Source organism: Jaculus jaculus, chromosome 3 (genome assembly GCF_020740685.1).
Source record: "Jaculus jaculus isolate mJacJac1 chromosome 3, mJacJac1.mat.Y.cur, whole genome shotgun sequence".
NCBI lineage: Eukaryota > Metazoa > Chordata > Mammalia > Rodentia > Dipodidae > Jaculus > Jaculus jaculus.
In genome coordinates, this window is record NC_059104.1 from 184,116,375 (window position 1) to 184,140,415 (window position 24,041).

At 47.6% G+C, this 24,041-nt stretch overlaps 1 protein-coding gene across 1 annotated transcript in view; it reads right to left on the reverse strand.

Moving 5' to 3' along the window:
* Abcc8 (ATP binding cassette subfamily C member 8) overlaps positions 1–24,041 on the reverse strand; it is a 100,501-nt gene that overhangs the window by 63,981 nt on the left and 12,479 nt on the right. The window contains exons 4-8 of the mRNA XM_004650830.3: positions 21,891–22,057; positions 19,128–19,370; positions 17,857–18,045; positions 8,320–8,484; positions 5,138–5,293 (exon numbers count right to left, since the gene is read on the reverse strand). Coding sequence (XP_004650887.1) covers positions 5,138–5,293; positions 8,320–8,484; positions 17,857–18,045; positions 19,128–19,370; positions 21,891–22,057 — 920 coding nt within the window. The remainder of the gene's footprint in view (positions 1–5,137; positions 5,294–8,319; positions 8,485–17,856; positions 18,046–19,127; positions 19,371–21,890; positions 22,058–24,041) is intronic.

Below are 24,041 nucleotides of genomic sequence, written 5' to 3' on the forward strand. Positions count from 1 at the left end.
AGGTTACTTTATCCTGCAAAGTTATCCATCCAAATAGATGGAGAAATAAAGACATTCCATGACAAAAGCAGGTTAAAGGAATATCTGAAGACAAAACCAGCTCTACAGAAAATACTTGATAGAATCCTCCATGCTGAACAAAAGGAAAAGCACACATATAAGGAACCTAGAAAAAACCAGCCATACTCAAATACCAGTTAACAGAAGAGAGCACAGGTAGAACAAGTAACACACACACACACACACAAATGGCAAACATAAATACACACCTTTCAATAATATCTCTTAATATCAACGGTCTCAATGCCCCAACGAAAAGACATAGATTTGCAGACTGGGTTAAAAAGCAGGATCCTACAATTTGTTGTCTTCAAGAAACTCACCTTTCTACAAAGGATAGACATTATCTTAGGGTGAAAGGTTGGAAGACGGTGTTTCAAGCAAATGGGCCTAGAAAACAAGCAGGGGTTGCTATCCTAATATCAGACAGGGTGGACTTTAGTCCGAAGTTAGTCAAAAAAGATAAGGAAGGTCACTTTATATTGATTAAGGGCACACTCCAACAGGAGGACATTACAATCCTAAACATATATGCACCTAACATGGGGGCTCCCAAATTCGTCAAACAAACACTATTAGAACTAAGGTCACAGATAACACCAAACACGGTGGTGGTGGGTGACTTTAACACCCCACTCTCATCAATTGACAGGTCATCCAGGGAAAGAATAAACAGAGAGGCATCTGGACTAAATGAGGTCATAGAAGATATGGACCTAACAGATATATACAGGACATTTCATCCAAAGGCTGCAGAATATACATTCTTTTCAGCAGCACATGGAACATTCTCTAAAATAGACCATATATTAGGACACAAAGCAAATCTTAACAAATTCAGGAAAATTGAAATAATTCCTTGCATTCTATCTGACCACAATGGAATTAAACTACAAATCAGTAGCAAGAAAGGCTACAGAGCATACACAAAATCATGGAAGCTAAACAATACACTACTAAATGATGAGTGGGTCAATGAAGAAATCAAAAAGGAAATCAAAAAATTTATAGAGTCAAATGATAATGAGAACACAACATACCAAAATCTCTGGGACACAATGAAGGCAGTTCTAAGAGGTAAATTTATAGCCTTAAGTGCCTATATTAAGAAATTAGAAAGGTCGCAAGTAAACGACCTAATGCTTCGCCTTAAAGCCTTGGAAAAAGAAGAACAAGGCAAACCAAAAAGTAGTAGACGGGAAGAAATAATAAAGATTAGGGCAGAAATTAATGAAATAGAAACAAAAAGAACAATCCAAAGAATTAATGAAACAAAGAGTTGGTTCTTTGAAAGGATAAACAAGATTGATAAACCCTTAGCAAATCTGACCAAAAGAAAGAGAGAAGAGACACAAATTAATAAAATCAGAGATGAACAAGGTAACATCACAACAGATTCCAGAGAAATTCAAAAAATTATAGGGACATACTATAAAAGCATATACTCCACAAAGTATGAAAATCTGAAAGAAATGGATGATTTCCTTGATCTATATGACCTACCTAAATTAAATCAAAATGAGATTAATCACTTAAATAGACCTATAACAAACATGGAGATCCGAGCAGTTATCAATAATCTCCCAACTAAAAAAAGCCCAGGCCCGGATGGATTCACTGCTGAATTTTACCAGACTTTTAAGGAAGAGCTAACACCATTGCTTCTTAAGCTTTTCCAGGAAATAGAAAAAGAAGGAATCCTACCAAACTCCTTCTATGAGGCCAGCATCACCCTGATACCAAAACCAGGCAAAGATAGAACAAAAAAAGAAAATTACAGACCAATCTCCCTCATGAACATAGATGCAAAAATTCTCAACAAAATATTGGCAAACAGAATACAAGAGTATATCAAAAAGATCATTCACCCTGACCAAGTAGGCTTTATCCCAGAGATGCAGGGATGGTTCAACATACGCAAATCTATAAATGTAATACATTACATAAATGGGTTGAAGGACAAAAACCACATGATCATCTCATTAGATGCAGAGAAAGCATTTGACAAAATCCAACATCCCTTCATGATAAAAGTCCTACAGAGACTGGGAATAGAAGGAACATATCTCAATATAATAAAGGCTATTTATGACAAGCCTACAGCCAACATATTACTAAATGGGGAAAAACTGGAAGCTTTTCCACTAAAATCAGGAACAAGACAAGGGTGTCCACTGTCTCCACTTCTATTTAATATAGTTTTGGAAGTCTTAGCCATAGCAATAAGGCAAGAGACACACATAAAAGGGATACAAATTGGAAAGGAAGAAATCAAGTTATCACTATTTGCAGATGACATGATTCTATACATAAAGGACCCTAAAGACTCTACTAGCAAGCTGTTAGAGCTAATCAAAACCTACAGCAATGTAGCAGGATACAAAATAAATACACAGAAATCAGTAGCCTTCATATATGCTAACAACAAACACACAGAGGATGAAATCAGAGAATCACTCCCATTCACAATTGCATCAAAAAAAATAAAATACCTTGGAATAAACCTAACTAAGGAAGTAAAGAATCTATACAATGAGAACTTTAAGACACTCAAGCGAGAAATTGCAGAAGACACTAGAAAGTGGAGAAACATCCCTTGTTCCTGGCTTGGAAGAATCAATATCGTGAAAATGGCAATCTTACCTAAAGCAATCTACACATTTAATGCAATCCCTATCAAAATTCCAAAGGCTTTCTTCATGGAAATAGAAAAAACAATCCAAAAATTCATTTGGAATCATAAAAAACCTCGAATATCTAAAATAATACTGAGCAACAAAAAAGAGGCTGGTGGTATCACCATACCTGATTTTAACCTATACTACAGAGCCATAGTAACAAAAACAGCATGGTACTGGCACAAAAACAGACATGTAGATCAGTGGAACAGAATAGAGGACCCAGATGTAAGCCCAAGTAGCTATAGCCACCTGATATTCGATAAAAATGCCAAAAATACTCAATGGAGAAGAGACAGCCTCTTCAGCAAATGGTGTTTTGAAAACTGGATAAATATCTGCAGAAGGATGAAAATAGATTCTTCTCTCTCGCCATGCACAAGAATTAAGTCCAAATGGATTAAAGACCTTAACATCAGACCGGAAACTTTGAAACTGCTAGAGGAAAAAGTAGGGGAAACCCTCCAACATATTGGTCTTGGCAAAGACTTTCTAAATACAACCCCAATTGCTCAGGCAATAAAACCACAGATTAACCACTGGGACCTAATGAAATTACAAAGATTTTGCACCGCAAAGAACACAGTGAAAAAAGCAAAGAGGCAACCTACAGAATGGGAAAAAATCTTCGCCATCTATATATCTGATAAAGGATTAATATCTAGGATATACAAAGAACTCAAAAAGTTAACTAATAAGGAATCAAACAGGCCAATCAAAAAATGGGCTAAGGAGCTAAATAGAGAGTTCTCAAAGGAAGAAATACGAATGGCATATAAGCACCTAAAAAAATGTTCTACGTCACTAGTCATCAGGGAAATGCAGATTAAAACTACATTGAGATTCCATCTCACTCCTGTCAGATTGGCCACCATCATGAAAACAAATGATCATAAATGTTGGCGGGGATGTGGAAAAAAAGGAACCCTTCTGCACTGCTGGTGGGAATGCAATCTGGTCCAGCCATTGTGGAAAACAGTGTGGAGGTTCCTAAAGCAGCTAGAGATTGATCTACCATATGACCCAGCTATAGCACTCCTAGGCATATATCCAAAGGACTCATCTCATTTCCTTAGAAGTACATGCTCAACCATGTTTATTGCTGCTCAATTTATAATAGCTGGGAAATGGAACCAGCCTAGATGTCCCTCAACAGATGAGTGGATAATGAAGATGTGGTACATTTATACAATGGAGTTCTACTCAGCGGTAAAGAAAAATGAAGTTATGAAATTTGCAGAAAAATGGATGGACCTGGAAAGTATTATACTAAGTCAGGTAACCCAGGCCCAGAAAGCCAAGCGCCACATGTTCTCCCTCATATGGGGATCCTAGCTACAGATGACTGGGCTTCTGTGTGAGAATGAAAATACTTAGTAGCAGAGGCCAGTAAGTTGAAAAGGAGACATAAAGGGTGGAGAAAGGAAGGGAAGAGGATACTTAATAGGTTGATATTGTATATATGTAATTACAATGATTGTAATGGGGAGGTAATATGATTGAGAATGGAATTTCAAACGGGAAAGTGTGGGGGTGGGGAGGGAGGGAATTACCAAGGGATATATTTTATAATCATGGAAAATGTTAATAAAAATTTAAAAAAAAAAAAAAAAAAATTAAAAAAAAAAAATCGCAGAAGAAATAACATCACAAAGATCGGAGGCATGGCTTAGCTGTTAAAGGCACTTGCTTACAAAGCCTCATGGCTTGGGGTTCATTTCCCCAGTGTAGTGAAGCACGTGCCTGGAGTTTGTTTGCACAGGAAGGAGGCCTTGGCGTGGCCCCCTCTCTCTCCCCGCTTTTTTCATTCTCAAATAAATAAAAAAAAAAATCAAAAATAGATTTTAAAAAATAAATAAAAATATATCATGAATAATTTTCAATGTAACTAAGTGCTTTTCTATGATATAATTTTTAAAATTATTTATTTAGTTGTTTGCAAGGAGTAGAGAGAGAGAGAAAGAAAGAGAAAGAATGGGCATGCCAGGGTCTCTTGCACAGCAAACGAACTCCAGACACATGCAGCACTGTGTGTGTTTGCCTTGCGGGTACTGAGGAACTGAAGCCAGGCTGTCAGGCTTTGGAGACAATTCCTTAACCATGGAGCCTTCTCTCCAGCCCATACGCTATTTTTTTACACAAACTTCCTGTATGTGACTATTCTATAGGTTATTTAAGGTGGGCTGTGCTTTTAAAATCTTCATATAGAACCTCCTCTGATCTGGGAGAGATGGCCAGACTGCTTGTAATGTGTGGGACACAAAAGGGTCCCAGGAATGCACCCCACAGAGACTCCGGGGGCGGGACTGGAGGACACAGGTTACCATGGAATGGACACCAACTGGCAGATTCTAGTTCCGCGTCATGCTGTCACCCTGCCCCAAGCATGCAGCCAATACCTGTACTGGCATGGCCCAGAGGTTTGGGCATAAGAAGAAGAACCACATGAGCTGGTTGGTGTCGATGGCCACCAAGTTGCAGATCTGCCCAGCAGTCATTTCCCCCATGGACAGGTTGGAGGTCGATAGGTGCATGATTTTATTGTAGATCTTGGTCTAGAAATGAGAGCAGAGGTTTCACATCTGTCAGCGTCATCATCTCCCTCAGCACCCCAGATGTCACAGGCCCGGCTCCACAGGATCCCCACGGAACCCTAGTGCAGCTCTGGCAAGGGCTCGGTTTTACAGTGGGGCGAGTGAAGGTTAGAGAGGGAAGGGCCTCAGTACGGACCAAGTAAGCTGGGAGCCAACAGTCCAGGCTGACATGACAAGTTCTCCGCAGCCAGTGAAGCCTCGTCCCCGAGGGACAGGATCTAATTAGCTCTTAAATCATAAAGGCAGGTCCTCCTGTCCAGTCGTGTTTTTGATTTACCAGGGGCCATTGCAGAACACATTTCAGAGCGATAAAAATGATGAACTGGGAAACTGCCTGATAAGTGTGGCCATCTCCACCTTGGGGCCACGTCCTGTCATGGCAGGGTCCTGAAACACACAGGGGTCAGCCTCAGCTGGCCTGACGTGAGATCCGACACGAGTGTGACTCGGCCTGTGCCATCCGTGGAGGCCAGTGGCCCCGGGATCTCCACGGGGCAGCCAGGGTAATGGCTGCCTGCGGCTCAGCATCTGAAAGCTTGATGTGCAGGCTCTTGGTGTCTTCCAGAAATATTGAATTTTCAAGCTACATGCTCTGGAACAAGGAAGAAATCTTTCCTGTCTTAAATGCCCTCAGGATGCCTGCTCTTAAATGTAGTTCTACTGTACATCATGCTCCAACGTAGACTTTCACTCCTTAATTTATCTCTGGGCTAACCTCAGCCTTTTTGTGTGCTCTAGGCTTTCTTAAAGCAAGAATCATTTCTGTTTTCATTGGGCGGATGGGGGGGGGGGGAATTACACCCATCAAGGGTGAGGCTTTAAAATAGTGACAATATATATATATATATATATATATATATATTTTTTTTTTCTATACTCGTGTTTATTCATTTTTCTAAAACACACCGCAGGCTGAGCACACTGATGATCTGTCCTCCATCGTAGTGGACCTAAGTCCCTCTCCATTGTTACTCAGAAATGTATAAAAACCCACCATGGTGATGAGGGTATGTCATCCGCTTGCCCTTTTGGGGGACCTTTTGTGACAATGTAATGACAATATTTTTAAACAAATCTATGTATCACCTAGATTATGTGAAGTCAGACTCTGAAGGATAATGACCTAGGTTCAATGAAGTATGGACATAGAAATCTGTTAAATAAAGCATTATTCCAAATAGACCAGGGTACATGAAATCACACAACCAACTGTGAGCTAGGATGTCTTTTTAAAAATTATACATAATTTGGAAATTTTGCTTAATAGCAAGGCTAATCTTAAACTCATCAACACACAGACTTTGATTGTAAGGGTACATTTTCTGTAAGTAATTTTCTGAAAACCTCTGAAAGGAAAAATGTTTTCTCATTTCTTAATTTGTTTCCATAATGAATGTCTGTATTTCCTTTTGGTGGCATGGGAATTAATCTCTCTTATTAATGCAAAAGATTCAAACGGTTTTGATCAAAAGTAGTATACACTGATAACATTAAAAACCCATTTTGGGGCTCCTTTTCTACAATTAGGCAACACTGGGCTGGTGTGTGATTTATGACATACAAATAGAAAATAGGTTTAATGATAAAATTATCCAACCACAAAATTGGTTGCAGTAATGCAGTCTGCTTGTCACTGGAGGGTGTGAGTTGGTGTGAGTGGAGGCCAGGGTTTTCAGAGCTCAGTAACTTTGCTTCTGCCTAGCTCTGAACTTCTACGAACCTTAGAGGGTTTGGACTTTTTGTGGATATTTCCCCACCTTCCAACTCTCTGACATCCCTGAGGCAAAATGTCTGTGTTCACCATGGAAGGTGGGCAGTGTCATCTGTACAGAGCACACCATATAGAGAGGCAGGGTCTCACTGCAGCCCAGGCAGACCTGGAACTCACTCTGTAGCTCAGGCTGGCCTCGAACTCATGGAGATCCTCCTACCTCAGCCTCCAGGGTGCTGGGGTGATAAGCATGAGCCACTATGCCTGGCTCCTCTATGGAGTATTTTTAAAGTTTTTTTTTTAATATTTTATTATTTATTTGACAGAGAAAGAGGGAGAGAGAGAGAATGGGTGCTACAGGGCCACTGCAAACCAACTCCAGACGCTTGCGCCCCCTTGTGCATCTGGCTAACGTGGGTCCTGGGGAATTGAGCCTGGGTCCTTTGGCTTTTCTGGGCAAATGCCTTAACCACTAAGCCATCCTCTAACCCTCTGCGGAGTATTTTTGAAGGATGAGGCAGCTTTGGGATTTTGCACAATGTCATGGGAATTTCTGGGAATGGTAGAACTGGCCACCTGGCTCTGCTCTCCTCTGCACAGGGACAGCTCCCAGCAGGGCACAGTACTCTTGGACGACTGCGTAGCTGCTGCATGCCCCCGGCCTCTGTGAGGCACCCAAACCCCCACGCTGTTTACATGTTTCCACACGGGGCTCTCTACCCAAGCACTGAGCCCACATTCCAGTGAAAAGGGGTGCCGACTCTTCTCTGGCTTTGATTACCCTTCCAATGGACTCAGGACCAAGAGCCTAGGTCTAGATGACAAATCTCTCATTAATGATCCCAGATTAAAGAGCTCATGTGGATCTCAGCGGTTACGTAGATATGGCATGTTAATTTTTTTCCTTCACTTTAAACAAATTGTCTGGTAGCTGACCTCTGGCATAGTATGAGAGATCATGTGGATTCTGGGGTGGCAGGAGGAGGGGTTCTGAGACTGACTGACGATGCCTGTACTTTCAAGGGTCAAGGAGGCCCAACGGTGAGCATAGGACATCTCGTGTTGGTCGAGTCTAAGGCAGAACCAGAGCTAGAACCACTTAAATGCTCCATTTCCAGCCCAAGACACTTGCCACTGTCCCACACTGCTTTGCCAGTGGTTATTTCCAAACACACAGCGGAGACAGTGGAGATGGACTGTGGAATGGCTGCTGAGAGAGGATGAGAATGAAAAATGCAGTTTTCACTGGTAAAGTGGAAAACAGTCGTCCCAGTACCTGGATGGCTCCGCGCAAGTTGATTCCGGTTTCAATGGCGACATAGTAGGATGCCTGCAGAAAGGTCCTTTGCAGTAGGAGGGCAAGGAACAGAAGCACAGCCAAAACGTAGGCGTTGCCAAGGAACTCTTGGGATGAGACAAAATAAACCCCGAGAAACTGTGTCTGTTGGAAGGAGAAGGTCAGAGGAGGCTGTCACAGCCGGGAAAATGACACCATCAGCATGTTTAATTGTGCTATTGGTGCCCCAAATACTGCTGGACCCTCCGTGTTTATGAAGCCCCGTGCCGGTTTATGAGCGGAAAGTCACACTGATAAATCGAACTAAATCTGCTCATTGCAGGGACGGCTGCCTCCACTCTCGCCATCCCACTTTGGGGAGACAGTGAGGCCCGGTATTAACCTCAGGCACACATAGGCACTGCAGTCACCAGACCCCGGGGAGCTCGCTCTGAGGGGAAGGAAAATGCACAGAGCAGATGGCAGAGGAGCCCAAACCGAGCCGCCAGAGCAGATCCCATGGTGTGTCCTCTGATACAGAACCGGAGCCAGCAGCGGCCTGACCTGTGCAAACAGCCTGCCATGCAGTGACTTCTTAGCCCAAAAGACCAGGGGAAACCGCACCGAATGCTCCCAGGGGAAGGTGGGAGCGCAGCACTCACAGGGGTGGGAAAGAATTCACCAAAGCCCTGGCCCCGGGGCTCCCAGGACCTTCTTTAAATTTAAGGCTCACTCTCTCTGCACTTGGGCAAGATCCCAGAAGATAATCAGTAGAGAAAAGCATGTTGCCTTTGTTGCTAAAGATACCGGGGAGCCTCCAGAGTGTTTGTTTCCAAATTCAGCACCCCTGTTTCCCACAGCATGTTTGGTCTTGAGAGCCATCGCCCTCCAGCTTCCCGTGAAGGAAGAGCTCTCCCTTTCCGATTCTGCCCTCAACTGCGCGTGGCACTCGGGAGGGTGTGGGAGCCACTGCAGAGCAGACAGCGAGGGGAACGACGTGAAGAGAAGATCCCACGATCACGGCCTTGGCCACAGCAGGCTGATGAGGGGAGGGGACTCTCAGTGGGCCTCTTCTTAGAGCCGGGGGTCCTGGACCTCGACGCAGGGGCTTCCTGATAGTGTAAAGACCTCACTCTGTAACAGGGGAGCCATGCTCATCACCCTCATAGCTCACGGAACTGTCAAGGCTTGCCTACAGCTACTCGCCTCTAACTGGGGGCCTCAGGTCTGTCTGTTGAGGAAGTAAGAAACAGACCCAGCAGACTTCCAAACAATGCTCCGAGAGGAGGCCCTGCCGGGACCCGAGCCTGGGACTCTCGGCTCTGTCTGCCCAAAACACAGCAGGGAAAAGGCAGGGTGGGCCAGAGGCAGCAAAGTGGCCTTAGGTAGGCTTCAGGGGAAGAGGGGTGGGAGACAGCATGTGCAAGATACGGCCAGAGCTCCACCCTCCCAATACTCAATGAGCAGGTATCACTTGGGACCCCATGTTACACACAGAGAAATAGTTTTCACATGGTCAGGTGGCTGGCCTGAGGCCATGTGCTGGTCAGAGAAAACGTGTGAACGCGACGCGTGTGATGTTAGTCCACTATCCCACTGCCTATCTGTCCACTACCCGCTGTCTGGCCTCATGCAGCCCTTTGACTAGAGTCACCTCCAGGAGTCCCTTGTTCGGATGTAGACTTTTCGCTTGTGGCAGATGGAAATAGGCCCATTTGGCTGGCTGTATGTAAAAAAAATGCAGGCACACAGGCTGAGAAAAACCCAGTCCTGATTAACATGCTCAGGATCTCCTCTCCCACATCCTCAAGACTGGGAACAATTACTTTAAGGCAAACATGTCACAGGCATCACCAAGGCATCATTTATCATAAGGAAAAGGCTGTGGGGACAGATGCTTGTTTCTGAATTAGAGCTGCGGTGGGGGCCGGCCACAGGGAAGGCTGGGGTGCTACGGTGCTCACGGGAACCCTATGCACCCAAGACCACTGCTCACCATGAAAGCTTTCAAGCAGCACAGAGCGCCCATGCGCTGCGTCCCCATGATCTGAAAACACCTGGGCTGCGGAGGGAAGGCAGGAGAACCTACTGAACACTCATGCTGGCTGGACTGTGGGTGGTTCTTGTCAAAGGCACTCATCAATATTTGTACATTTTAAGCAAGGCAACAAACTCTCCTTTTGCAGTTTTAAAGACAAAACCTCAGTTATCCCCTTCTGCCAGACACACACGCCACGGTGCCCTCGGCGACCCCTCCCCAGACACACACGCCACAGTGCCCCTTGGCGCTCCTTCCCCAGACACACACAGCACACTGCCCTTGGCGCCCCTTCCCCAGACACACACACCACAGTGCCCCTTGGCGCTCCTTCCCCAGACACACACAGCACACTGCCCTTGGCGCCCCTTCCCCAGACACACACACCACAGTGCCCCTTGGCGCCCCCTCCCCAGACACATGCACCCCAGGGCCCCTCAGCTCCATCCTCCTACCAGGCACACATACCCCAGAGCCTAAAACTCTATTTCTGTGGATTAAGAATTGTGTGACCTGTTAAAAATGAAAACATCACTGCAGGTATGTCACTAGGTCATGATTAGATCTCGTTCTCTCTCTCTCTCACTTTCTGAGGTAGGGCCTCACTGTAGCCCAGGCTGGCTTTGAACTCATGACAATCTACTAACTCAGCCTTAGTCCCCATACTGACATTAAAGGCATGTGCCACCATGACTTGCTCTTGGTTTTCTTTGTAAGGATTCAGTTTTGAAGAGATGGAACCCAGAATAGCTAGGTTTTGATTAAGCAGCTGGAACCAAGAGCCAGGTGTGCTAGTGCGTGCCTAAATCTCAGTAACGGGAGGCAGGGCAGTGGGGTCAGAAGTTCACGGTCATCCTTAACCAGGTGGTGAGTCTGGACAGCAACGGACTCTGCTCTGAGCAACCAAACTAAAACAGAAACAGGTACCAGGCCGTACAAGAGGCCCCTGTGGTGCTGCCCAGGGAAGGCGAGCCCTGTTGAGCTCTAGAGAGAAGAGGACGGCGTGAGGACACAGGTGCACCGAAGGCCACGTAGCAGGAGAGAAGAAATCAGAACCACACAGTGACATTTGGTGGAAGACAATGCTTTGGAAGATCAGATGTCATAGTCCTGCGTTTTCATAATCTTTTAGGGCGAAGTCATGTTTTGTTTCCAGGGGTGTTCCCAGTAGTACTTAACAAATATTCTTTGATAAAAATTTTTAATTTTTCATTTCAGAGAGAGACAGAGAGACAGAGACAGAGAGAGGAACAGAGAGAATTATCATGCCAGGGCCTCAGTCACTGCAACTGAACTCCAGACACTTGCGCCACCTAGTGGGCATGTGCAACCTGACTCTTGCCTCACCTTTGTGTGTCTGGCTAACATGGGATCTGGAGAGTTGAACATAGGTCCTTAGGCTTTACAGGCAAGCGCCTTAACTGCTAAGCCATCTCTCCAGCCCATAAATATTCTTTTAAATTAGCAATCTGATCTTCATGCTCCATGCACTTGCTGTAGAAATTGCTGAAGTCCTCCCATTTGGAGTTGAGACCCATGTCATGCTGAATGACCGCAGAAGGACACAGAGTCAGTGGCAGAGTGGCACTAGAGCTCAGGACTTCTGACTCCGCAGTTCGGTCCCTGCCTGGCCACGGGAGTGGTTACAAAGGTCCCTTTCTCTGGAGTTTAAAGAAGATGGTGAGGGGCAGTCACTTTTGCTCCCTATCTTGGCACGGCTCAGAAGGTGGACTACCCATCTAAGAAGCACTGGGGAAAAGCAACAAGAGCTGCCTCAGATCACCCCGGCCAGCATGCCACCTCATCCACCTGCTCGGAATGCTAAGGTCGCCCTGGAAACTGGACTCATAAGATATCAGCCACTGTGTCCTTAGATAAGTTGGCCAGCCTCTGTGAGTGTGTTGTAAGGATTCTACTTCAGAGTGTACTGTGAGGATTCCATACAACGATGCATGTAAAAGGCATTTAGAAATGTAAGAAGTCAGTATATGATAATTCCTGTAATCAGTACTGAACCTTAGGCATGTGCCCAGGGTGGTCTTGAACCTGGAGCAATGCTCCTTCCTCTGTCTCCTGAGGTGTGAACCACCACACCTGATAACTTCTACATTCTTTATTGCAGAATCATTTTTCACATATTTCCTGGGAGTCAGGCAGGGAGCTGGGTGCCAGGCATATAGGTGTCTGGTAACACAATTCTTGTTGGAAGTCTTGGAAGACTCAGAGTCAAGTTGGGAAAGAGACATGCTTTTTTTTTTTTTTTCTTTTGTGGTTCTTGGCATCAAACTCAGGGCCTCACTCATGCTAAGCATGCACTCCACCAATGAACTGCAGCCCAGCGCACCAGGGGTGCCTTCATGGTGGGAGCATGGAGGAGGGGCATCTAATTCCAGCAGGGAGGGCTTCTTGAAAGAGGCAATACTGAAAGTCTTGATGGCAGACACTCCAGGCCAAAGCAGCTACGTGGACGTTATCATGAAAAGAGCGTTACACACTGACATCCCAGCAATTCAAGTTCATTATGCCATCAGTATTAAGAGCCACAAATATGGCCATACAAAAGGGATGGAACACACACACACACGCCATAGACACAGACGCTCACAGACAGGCAGACAGACAGACATGGGGACAGAGAGAAGAACATGCATAGAGAACATGAGCCATTCCCAGGAGAGTCTGTTCAGAAGCACCCGGGCACCAGCCCACACGTTCTCCCTCTGAGGCTTGGAGGGTCTGAGGTTTGCTTGGATCTGAGCCTGGGTGATCTTTCTTTTTCTGGCTCAGCTGATAGCCCAGATTGGTACTGGCAGGTTTCAGATACCAGCCATTCTTTATGAATCCAGTTCCCTTGCCCTCCAGCCAGGTCAGTGGCATCCAAGGCAGGTGACAGATTGCAGTGAGGGTTGGGTGGGGGAGGAGGAAAGAACTGGATCCTAAGAGGAGCCGAGCTTCTCCCTGGGGAGAAAGAGGCAGCTGGACAAGGGCTTCAGGGAGCTGGCGGGCCTCAGAACACACCCAGCAGTTACAGTAGAAACCAGGACCACTCATCCTGGTGGATGCCAAGAGCGAGTGTCCCTTGCCAACTGGGTGTCCTGGGAAGCAAGAGAGGACTGGACAGCTGCTGATGGAGTCAACTGTGGGCGCCGACTGAAGCTGGATGGATGCAGCTAAGCCCGGCTGAAACCCTGAAGCCCACAGTTGGCAATTTTCTTCTTGCTTTGTTCCTAAGACCCCGAGCCCCTGGCGCTCAGGATACAGCTCTGGGGGTGGGTAGCAAGAGGAACCAGATGAAATGACCCTTCCCCCCACTTTCCAGGCTCTGAAGCCCAATTGGGCATGAGACACACAGACAGCCAGGGACTGGGGAGTTTTGTTCCGAGGCTGGGGACTGTGTTTACTTTCAACTCTCGTCTCTGTGTCGGAAATTTGTTAATCACATTTGGGCAGCAGGGAGCAGATATTAAATCTGATAAGGCCTGCTGCCACTGAGGCAGAGCCATCTGTCCCAGGAATCTGTGTGCTGGTAAGGAACAGAGGCAGGAGCATGCCAACCGAGAGCGCAGCAAGTGCTGCTGCTGGGCCCCTGGGAAGGGCACAGGGGGGGCAGAGGTGCTGTGGACAGGCTGACGGGGGCTCTGGCCCGTTTTATCTCCCCCCCACATGAACAATCTCTGCATTGCCCAAGAACTGGGGAGAAGGCGGGTGCTGCGCAAGCATGAGGACCTGAGCACGGGTCCCCAGCACCCATGTAGAAAGGCGGGCTGGGCTGGCGCATGCCTGGGGTCCCAGTGCTGGGGGCGGAGACAGGCGGCGTCCTACGGCGTCCTGACTCGGTGGTCATGCCGATGTGTGAGCGCTGGCTTCATCCAGCAGGACTCTCTGCTAAAGAGCTGCCGAGGAAGACTGATGTCCACCTCTGGCTTCCACCCATGTGTGCACACGTATCACACACACGTGCAAACACACACACACACGCATGCAAAATATATTGAGAATGTAGAATATTCTGAGGGTGCCTATGGTGGGACTGAAGTTCAGGAGCTTGGAGATGAGAGAAGTAATCACTCCTCTTTCTTAGGACCAGTAAAGGTCAGAGGCTCAGGAAACTAGAAAAGATCTCAAAAGCCATCAAAATCTAAGACCTCACATTCTTTTTTTTTTTTTTCAACGTAGGGTCTCACTCTAGCTCAGGCTGACCTGGAATTTACTCTGTAGTCTCAGGGTGGCCTCGAACTTGTGGTATTCCTCTTACCACTGCCTCCCCAGTGCTGGGATTAAAAGCGTGCGCACCACGCCCCGCTGAGTTCTCACGTCCTTGATTGAACACCTGGCCAATGATTGATCTGTCCAAGTCCCATCCAAATCCTCCCCTTTCAACACTTTCTGTCTTTGGGGACGGGGTGTCTGGGCGCTCGCTGTCTTCTCTAGTGGCGCTTCTCCTGCCTTGGCCTCTAACTGCTGAGGTGACGGGCAGGTGCCACCACCCCCGGCGTTCAATGTTGAAGACCTCCTCATTGACACATGTGACTGAGTACTTTACTTAGACCTCTTCCTCCATCGTTGGATTTCACACTCCTTGGAGATAGGATGATGATGGCTTGATAATGATAATTTATCATAATAAGTGTTAGAGGTGCTTGCTTGAAAAGTCTAATGACCTGGGTTCCATTCCCCAGCACCCACGCAAAGCCCGATGCATAAAGTGGCACCTGCATCTGGAATACACTTGTGATGGCTACAGGGCCTGGCATGACCATTGTCTCTCTCCCTCCCTCCCTCTCCCTTTCTCTCCTGGCAAATAACGAAACAAAAATATTTTTAACAATAAGTGTTAGAGCGTGAGGGAAAGAGGGCTGGAATCAACCCTGGATGTTATGAACTAGCTGAGAGACCTGGGGAAGGTTATTTAGCCTTTCTGGGTCTCAAGTATCTTGTTGGTAAAGTGAGGATACTAATATCTATCTCATGAGTTAAATCATATGAGAATTATAGCTTAGTAAACGTGTTACCAAAGTATGCTCATTCCAAAGAGGTTGCTTTAGATTTTTTTTTATGTGTGGTCTGTGTGTGTGCCCACGTGTGAGTGTGGGCCCCCCATGTGCCCCAGCATGTGTGTGGGGGTCAGAGGACGCTTCTGTGTGCTGCTCCTGGGCCTCCCACCTCCTTGGAGGCGCGGCTTCTCTCTGTCTTGCGGGTTGTCCTCACAGGAGCTCCTGGGCTCCCTGCGGACTGTGTCTGCCTCCCACCACGCTGGGATTCAGAGCCCGCTATGGCCTCTGGCTTTTCAAATGGGGCCTGGGGGTTCACTTGCGTACTCAGGCCGAGCGAGCAGCTGAGTGCTTTATCCCCTAAGCTGTCTCCCCAACTCCCAAAGGGCTCTTCTAGGCATGAAGTGAGAAAACAATGGGTGTCCTCCATCCACCCCCAGGTGTGTATCACAAGGTCACTAGGGGCACTGGGGTTGTTGACAGGGCTTCTCGGTTCTCATTGCTGTGCCCAGGCCTGGCACACAGGGTTGATAAACCATTGCTGGGATGGGGGGATGGCTCTGTGGGCGGAGCGCTTGCCACACCAGCAAGAGGGCTTGCGTTCAGCTCCCCAACACCCCTGTAAAAATGCTGGGCCTGGTGGTGCATGCTTGTAATTCCTGTGCTGGGGAGGAGGAGTCAGGAGAATCCCTGGGCAAGCTGGCAAGCTAGGCTAGCCGAGTGCATGAGTCCGGGCTCAGTGAGGGACCCCGTCTAGGAAATATGGTGGGGAACAGCTGAGAAGACCCCTGATGCTGACCTCTGGCCTCCACATGCATGTACCCCCACCACATATGTGATTTATACACATGCAAATACACATATGACCTATGCACACTCAAACACACGCACACGAGAAAATAAACATTTGTCGGTCCAGTTAGACCAATGGACTTGGCCTGACTCACAAGTGCTCAGCTAACTAATTATATCTCCAGAAAAATTAATATAAACCTCCTGAGAATTAACCTCTTTCTGCGCAGTTAGCGCTCAGGGGTGAATTAACATCACCCGGAGGGTGTCATAAGCTGTCGAGAGCCCCATGACTCACTCTCTGCCCCCTTCCAGGCCTGTCTGTGGCGGGGAAGTCACCAGGGTCTCCTCGCCATGAATGCGCAACCCCGAGTCTCACTAGGCAGGGGATTTCTACTCATGCTCACCTACACCTAGTGACTGGAGGGAACCGTGTCCTCCCTCAGTCCCCCGAGTAGACCCCAAAGTGGGCACTGTTGTCAGGAAAGATTTCTGACTCTTTTTAAATTTTTTTTTTAAGTTAGTGTATAAAAGACCAGGTTTCTTATGACATGTTCGTACACATGTGTCATGGTCCTTCACCCATACTCATGCCATCACCTTCCTGCCCCCCTCTCCTCCTGGTCCCCTACTCCACCCAAAGGTCCTCCTGTTGCAATATATATATCTGACTCTTTTGTCTGAAACATTTTAGTTTGTTGCATTTTTTTTGAGGTGGAAAGACCACGGACATCAGCTAGTCTAGTGAATTTCAAGTATATTCAAGTCATCAAATGCAAGAAAGAAAGAAAGAAAGAATGGAAGGAAGGAAGGAAGAAAAAAAGAAGGAAACTGACTGACTATTGGGCTAGATGTGGTGGTGCATGTCTGCAATCCCACCACTCGGAAGGTGGAGGCAGGACAGTCAGGAGTTCAAGGCCAGCCTAGGCTACATAGCAAGGTCAACACTAGCCTGGAGTAATTCAGATCCTGGCTCAAACAAATATGGGGAAGTCCAACATGTTAATAAAACTGAGGTAGGGCTGGAGAGATGCTGTAGTGGTTAGGGTGTTTGCCTGTGAAGCCAAAGGACCCATTTCGATTCCCCAGGACCCAGTAAGCCAGAGGCACAAAGGGCACATGGGTCCGGAGTTCCTATGCAGTGGCTGGAGGCCCTGGCATGCCCTTTCTCTCTCTGTCTGTCTCTCTCTCTGCTTGCAAATAAATTTAAAAAATTGAAAAAACTGAGGTAAGAAAAATTGAAGCAGTGAAGGGGCCCTGCCACAGAGACTTCCCACTGCCCTCTCCCCCACCAGCAGCCCCCCAGGTACCCCCACATCACTTCAAGAGCTGGGATATGAGGTACTGAAGAAAAAGGAGCCCTGAAAACCTCCTCAGGTCTATCAGGGCAAGAGCCATGAGTCATGCCATCTAATACCCACAGTAGCCCTGGCCACTGGGCAAGCCACCACAGGGGTGATGATGCAAAGAAAATGTAGCAACAGCTAGGAGCCTTGAATTTCTTGGGCACAGCTTGTCTTGTGGCATTTCAGCTGACCAGAAACAGCATCTGCCAGAGGCTGAAATTGCCAAGGGACTGAGCACCTGTGAAGAACCCCCTAAACCACACGGGTATGGCTCAAACACACTGGCCCCTCACCTTCTCATCCCCCATGTGGGCAGTTGTGGGCACATGTACCTTCTGGAGAGTGCTTGGGCCTACTCAGGGTGGCCTACCTTGGGCTGGAACACGTGGTTCTCCTTTCCAAGGTGGTCCACAATCCCAAAGATGCACAGGGGCCCGGCGAAGCCCAGCAGGTCAGCCAGGATGCGGAACGTGCTGCTGAGGACCAGCCGTCTCCCGAAGGCATGGCAGAGAGCCTGCCAGATGGCCCGGGCACCCTGTGGGCTCTGCGTGTCCTTCCGCTGCCCAGAGAGGCCCGGGGTCAGAGTAGCAGAGAGCTCAGTTATGGAAGGCCTGTCCTCTCGGGTCACCCTTGGGGATCCTGCTACCTGGGGAAACCCTACGGCCATGCCCTCTGCAAACAGGAAGACCCCGGGAAGGAAACATGGAGTCCCCAGGTGCATGGTGGGGTGGGCCTACCAACATCAACATGAACCAGATGGAGAAACTGAGGTCAGAGGACTGATCAAGTTCATACAGCTAGGGGGTGCCCTGTGAAGAGCACCACGCCATCCAAGGATGTGGCATTTGCCACGGTCCCTCCTCATCTGCCTCAGTGTTTTTCTGGGTGCTGGGGCAGAGGCAGGAGCACTGAACAAGGGCTCTGAAGCCTGGCTCTGCCACCGGGGCTGGGCCACCTCTGGGTAGGTCATGATCCTTCTGGAGTCAGCATCCTCCTCACTGACAAGGAGTCTCCCTGTGTGGCCACATTCAGAGTTACTGTAAGGACAGACACCCTTGCCCTCAAGCTGACTGAAGACACCTGCTTTTACAGTCACTGAACGTTAAAGGGTCTTCGTTTATCTTCCTTGCATGGGCAAGGGAGATGGCCCAGTGGTTGAAGGTGCTCGCGTGCAAAGCCTGGTGGCCCTGGTTCAATTCTCCTGTAGCCATCTAAAGCCACATCAAGACACAAAGCAGTGCATGTATCTGGACTTCATTTGCAGTCTCCAGAGGCCCTGGTGCACCCATTCTCTCTCTCCTTTATCTCTCTCTGCTTGAAAATAAATACATTTTTTAAAGGGAGAGCATGGGGCCTGGGGGAATTCTGGGGGTTCACTTCCCTGACCTCAGTTTCCCTACCTGAACAATGAAAAATTTTGACCTAATCTCAATTGTGAAGGCCAGTCCAATTGTAATTGTCCTATGAATCTTTGGTCTTAGACTTGTCCCTAGCTCACCGTGTGACTTGGGGCAAGCCTCTTCCAGACCTCCGTTTCCCCACCTATCTCATCACAGGGGTTTGACCTGGTGTCCCCCGCAATCCGTGCTGTGATTCCTCTGGGGCGAAAGGAATGGGTGGTGTGGCTGTGTCCGCACTGACCGCTTGGGCATCGAAGGCCGCACAGAGCCGCTGGTAGTTGGTGAGCGCTCTCATGGCGATGGGCAGCTTCCCGATGGCGCGCAGGTCGATGGGCTTCTTGTGAGCAGTTTTGATGAAGGCGTTCATCCACCAGTAGGTGCCCTTGGACAGCAGGTTGACGAAGGGCTGCAGGAAGCGCACGCCCAGGTCCTGCAGGTCCTCAGGGGGCTTCACCTCTCTTGGCGTCTTGAAGAAGATGTACCTCTGTGGGGCACATAGGTGTGGGGGATGGGCAAGGGCAACTCCTCCTCCTCCCCTGCCACTCAGTCAGGGCCTGGGGGTGTGACAGCCTGCACCTGACCTCCAAGGGATGTGGCCATTTATGGTCTGAAATTATTCCTGGAAGAGGGCATCTTACTCTTCCTGGCCACCAATGCCAGGGCTTCCCCAATCTGTGATGACTCAAAGCCTAATGACCCAAGTTCTATTCCCTAGTACCCGTGAAAAGCCAGGTGCACAAAGTGGCACATGCATTTGGAGTTTGTTTGCAGAAGATAGAGTCCCTGGTGCATCAATTTTTTTTTCTCTCTCTGCTTACAAATAGATATAATAAATAAATAAATGAATAAATGTTTTCCAATGTTTAAAAGGGGTGATACTTGCATTCTAGGGTGAAGGAGAGAATGTAGGGAGGTCTCTATCTAAAAGCAGAAGAGCCAGAGAAATACAAATTTAAGTAACATTTCACAGCCATCATATGGTCTAAGTGAGACCTCCCCTTCCCCCAGCCCACGGCCACTGAGGGACCAGCAAATGTTGTCTCACTGAATGCTGGTGGAGAACAGCTTTTCTGGTCTAAATTTGTAAAACAATTTCATTTAGGCCTGCCCTGTGACCCAGCAACACCCCTCCTTGTGAAGACAAGAACTTGGCAATCAAGGGAATGCCCACCCACAGGGTGATGGCTGTATAAATTCAGGCTCTTCCATGGGGTGAAATGCTATACAGCCATTGAGAAGCTGGATTTGCCAGCTCAGGCAGCTTGGAGGAAGTCCTAAGAAATGCTTGTTGTGGGCTGGAGAGATGGCTTAGCAGTTCAGGCGCTTGCCTGCAAAGCCAAAGGATCTTGGTTTAATTCTCTAGGACCCACGTAAGCCAGATGCACAAGGGGACGCATGCATCTCAAGTTTTTTTGCAGTGGCTGGAGGCCCTGGCACACCCATTGTCTCTCTCTTACTCTCTACCTCTTTCTCTCTCAATTAAATAAATAAATAAAATATACTTAAAAAGAAAGAAAGAAATGCTTGTTGCATGAGCAAAGCATGGGTTACATGCTTCCTCTGGGCACAACATAATGCAATCCTGAAGTAAAGAATGCTTGGCCCAGTAACCATGGTGACTATGGAGCAGATTATAGCGATCGCCAGGTCCATGGCTACTATGGAGCTACTGGCACTCCATAGCCGATGGAGGAGAGGAATGTCACAAGACATCTGGAATTCCAGTAACTGTCCCCTCCTGCCCTCCCACCAGCTATCAGTAATCTTGGGGGAAGCTAGATACATAGGAAGTAGAAGGTAAACTAGACTGAGACTTCAAGATGCAGCTTTCATGAGATCTGCATCCAGGATGGAACAGGACTTTGTGGTAATGCCTTCAAGTCACTCATGCTCCTGTAAGTAACCCCTCACCTGTGCCCTGTAAGTAGCCCCAATAAACTCACTGGTCCACCCAGACTGGATTTTGTCTGTCGTCTGAGCCCTGTCTGGGGTAAACAGATAAGTATTTGCATGTCCCCAGGGAAAAAGTTTCACACAATAGCATGACAAAGAAAACAGTGTATAAAATGAGCTTGTTTTCATAAGATAACTACTGAGGGGAAGCATATAACTAGTTACAGGTGTTGAAAAAAAAAACTCTGAGGCGGTATTTGTTTAGATGATATGTAGGGTATTATATTAATAAAACAGTATGGAGTGATAAACTGGATTGGTGCTCTGGGTGTTACCTGGGAAAGTGGGGCCAGAGGCAGGGCAAGGAGGAGGTTCTAGTCTAAGGTGGAGAAGAGAGAGGGAAGAAGAAGAAAACATAAAGGATAACAAAACGAGAGATACAGATTGGTGTTATGTCACACCTCTGAAATCCCAGCACTAAAGAGGCTGAAGATGGAGGATGGAGGAGTGAGGCCAGCCTGGGCTATGTAACAAGAACCTGTCTCAAAAAAACACCAAAGGCTACAGAGACAGCTTAGCAGTTAAGGCGCTTGCCTGTGAAGCCTAAGGACCCATGTTTTCCAGATCCCATGTAAGCCAGACACACAGGTGACACAAAAGCATAAATGCACAAGATGGTGCATGCGTCTGGAGTTCAACTGTACTGGCTTGAGGCCCTGGTGTGCCAATTCTATCTCTTTCTCTCACAAAAACATTTTTTAAAACCCCAACAAAGCAGAACACACAAGACACATGAGCCGTCATCTGTATTCATTCACAATGACGCCTTAGAGCTCAACCAAGACTCCCTGTTCACAGCAAAGCAAACAGGGAGGAGCAGCACCTGACGCTTTCCCCGCTCTATACGGGGTCAAGCTATCCTTGTCCTCAAGTCAGCTAATGGAGCCACCTCTCCCTTTGCAGAGGGAGGGCTGGTGGGAAGGCCCCCTGAGACATCCCCCACTGGCCTCAGCACCTTTTCTGGGGCACGTACAGCCAACAACTTTTTGGGATTATCTGAGAAATGGCGATGTCCATGCCCTGGGTGTCTCTTCTTGCCCAGCCTGCTTACCCTCACTCTGATGACATTGACCTCCACGAGCAGCAGCATCCCGTACAGCACCACCAGCAACCCCGTGAGACAGAAGCGCAGCTGGGAGAAGCCAATGGCGTGGTCGTAGAACTTGACAAACTTGATGGTCTTTGTGATGAAGGCCAGGGTCCAGTAGATGAGCAGGGCTGCCAAGGAGACATGAGAGCAGAGGATGTGCAAGCGTGTGGGCGAGGGGAGAGCAAGGGTGTGTGGGGTGTGTGTGCATGTGTGCACGTTTCTGGTAACAGTGTGCACATGGGCAATGGTTTGAACATGAAGAGTCCTCACAGCCTCAAGTGTTTGTGATTAAGCAGAGGGTGTGCACAAGCATGTGGGTGAGGAGAGAACAAGTGAGTGCAGGAGGGGTGTGTGTGTGTGTGTGTGTGTGTGTGTGTGTGTGTGCGTGCACATGCTTCTGATAGAGGTGTGAACATGGGCAATGGTTTGAACATAAAGTGTCCCCATAGCTTCAAGTGTTTGTGATTAAGCCTCCTACTTAGGCTCCAGCTTGTGGAGCTCTTCTGGAGGGAGGCTGGAGTTGACTTGTCCAGCCCGCTGTGTGTTTAGAGCTGGTGGGCTCAGATTGTTCCTCCCACAGCCGTGACAAGGTGTGGGCCAGTTTCTGCTCCACCAAGCTTTCCCTACCACAATGAAAATTCCCTTTGAAACTGTAAGCCTGAAGTAAACCCTTTCCTCCTGAAGCTGCTTCTGGTCAGGTGTTTTGTCCCAGCAATGAGAAAGGAACTGCTATAAAATGTGACTCTATCACAGTGCCCCTCTTCAGTTTATTTATTCAATTCCTTGGTTCTCTGAAGCAGGGTCTCATGTAGCTCAGGCTTGCCTCAAACTCATGATGTAGCTAAGAATGACCTTGAGGTCATGATCCTCCTGCCTCCACCTCTCCAGTGTCAGGACTACAGGGTGTGTCATCACTTCTGGCTATTGTGTCTCTTAAAGAGATGCAGTGTATACATTAAACACTCATGACAGGCATGCTAAAAAGCACTAGTGATCTCATAAGCCAAGCAGGTCAGACAAATCTCCCTTAAATAAATAACAAAGAGAAGAATAGGAAAATTATTTCTTGAATTTAGTAAATCCCAGGCACTGTGCCAAGTAAACACTTTAAACACATTATCTCATTTATTCTTTACAATAACCTTGTCAAGGAAATGGCTGTCACCCCTATTTTTGTCATTCAAGGGAACTGAGGCTCAGAAAGCTTAGGTAACTGATCCAACCAAGGTCACTAAGCCATTAAGCAACACAGCCAGGACCCTTAACACCAGAGCCCAGTCACCAAAGCTTCAGGCTATAATGACTCCTTGGAGGAACTTCCAAGCTAGGGGGAGATCTGACTGTTGTTCAATCCAGCTTCTTAGATAAAGAATCTGAGGTACAGACAGAAGAGGTAAACTGTGTAAGCTCAGTGGCTGCTCATGATGGAGAGATGGTGCCCAGGTCCCTGGTCTCACATTCTGAAGCCCAGGGCATCCCATGAAGTTCCACGGGGAGCCTGGGGTCATGGAGGGTACAGGGAGAGTGGTTCCCATTCCTTGGGGCAGTGCAGTACAGTGGTTAGAGTTGAGACCCTCAGCCAGATTCATACAGGTTCAAACCCTGTCACGCAGTAGCTGTGTGGGCTGGAATACGTTGTGTAATTCATCTAGAACTCAGTTTCCTCCTCCACCATGTAGGGGTCATAGGAGGTGGTCATGAGCTGTGAGCTGCATGTGGAAAGCATTTAGCATGGTAAGACTGGTGTGCAGTGGGTGCTCTTTGGGCATCGGCTTTTGATTTTTTTTTTTTTTTTTTTGTTTGTTTTTCGAGGTAGGGTCTTACTCTGGTCCAGGCTGACCTGGAATTAACTCTGTAGTCTCAGGATGGCTTTGAACTTACAGCAATCCTCCTACCTCTGCCTCCCGAGTGCTGGGATTAAAGGCGTGCGCCACCACGCCCGGCTGGCTTTTGATATTTTTATTATTATCTCTGGATTTCAGATTTGGGGCAAAGTAAGCTTCCAAAGCTATCGGAGGATTCTGTCCTAAATTCATGCCCTTCCCCCTAATCCGCCAATGAACCACTACCAGCTTGTTACCACAAACCTGAACAGCAGCTGGTTATGTAGCT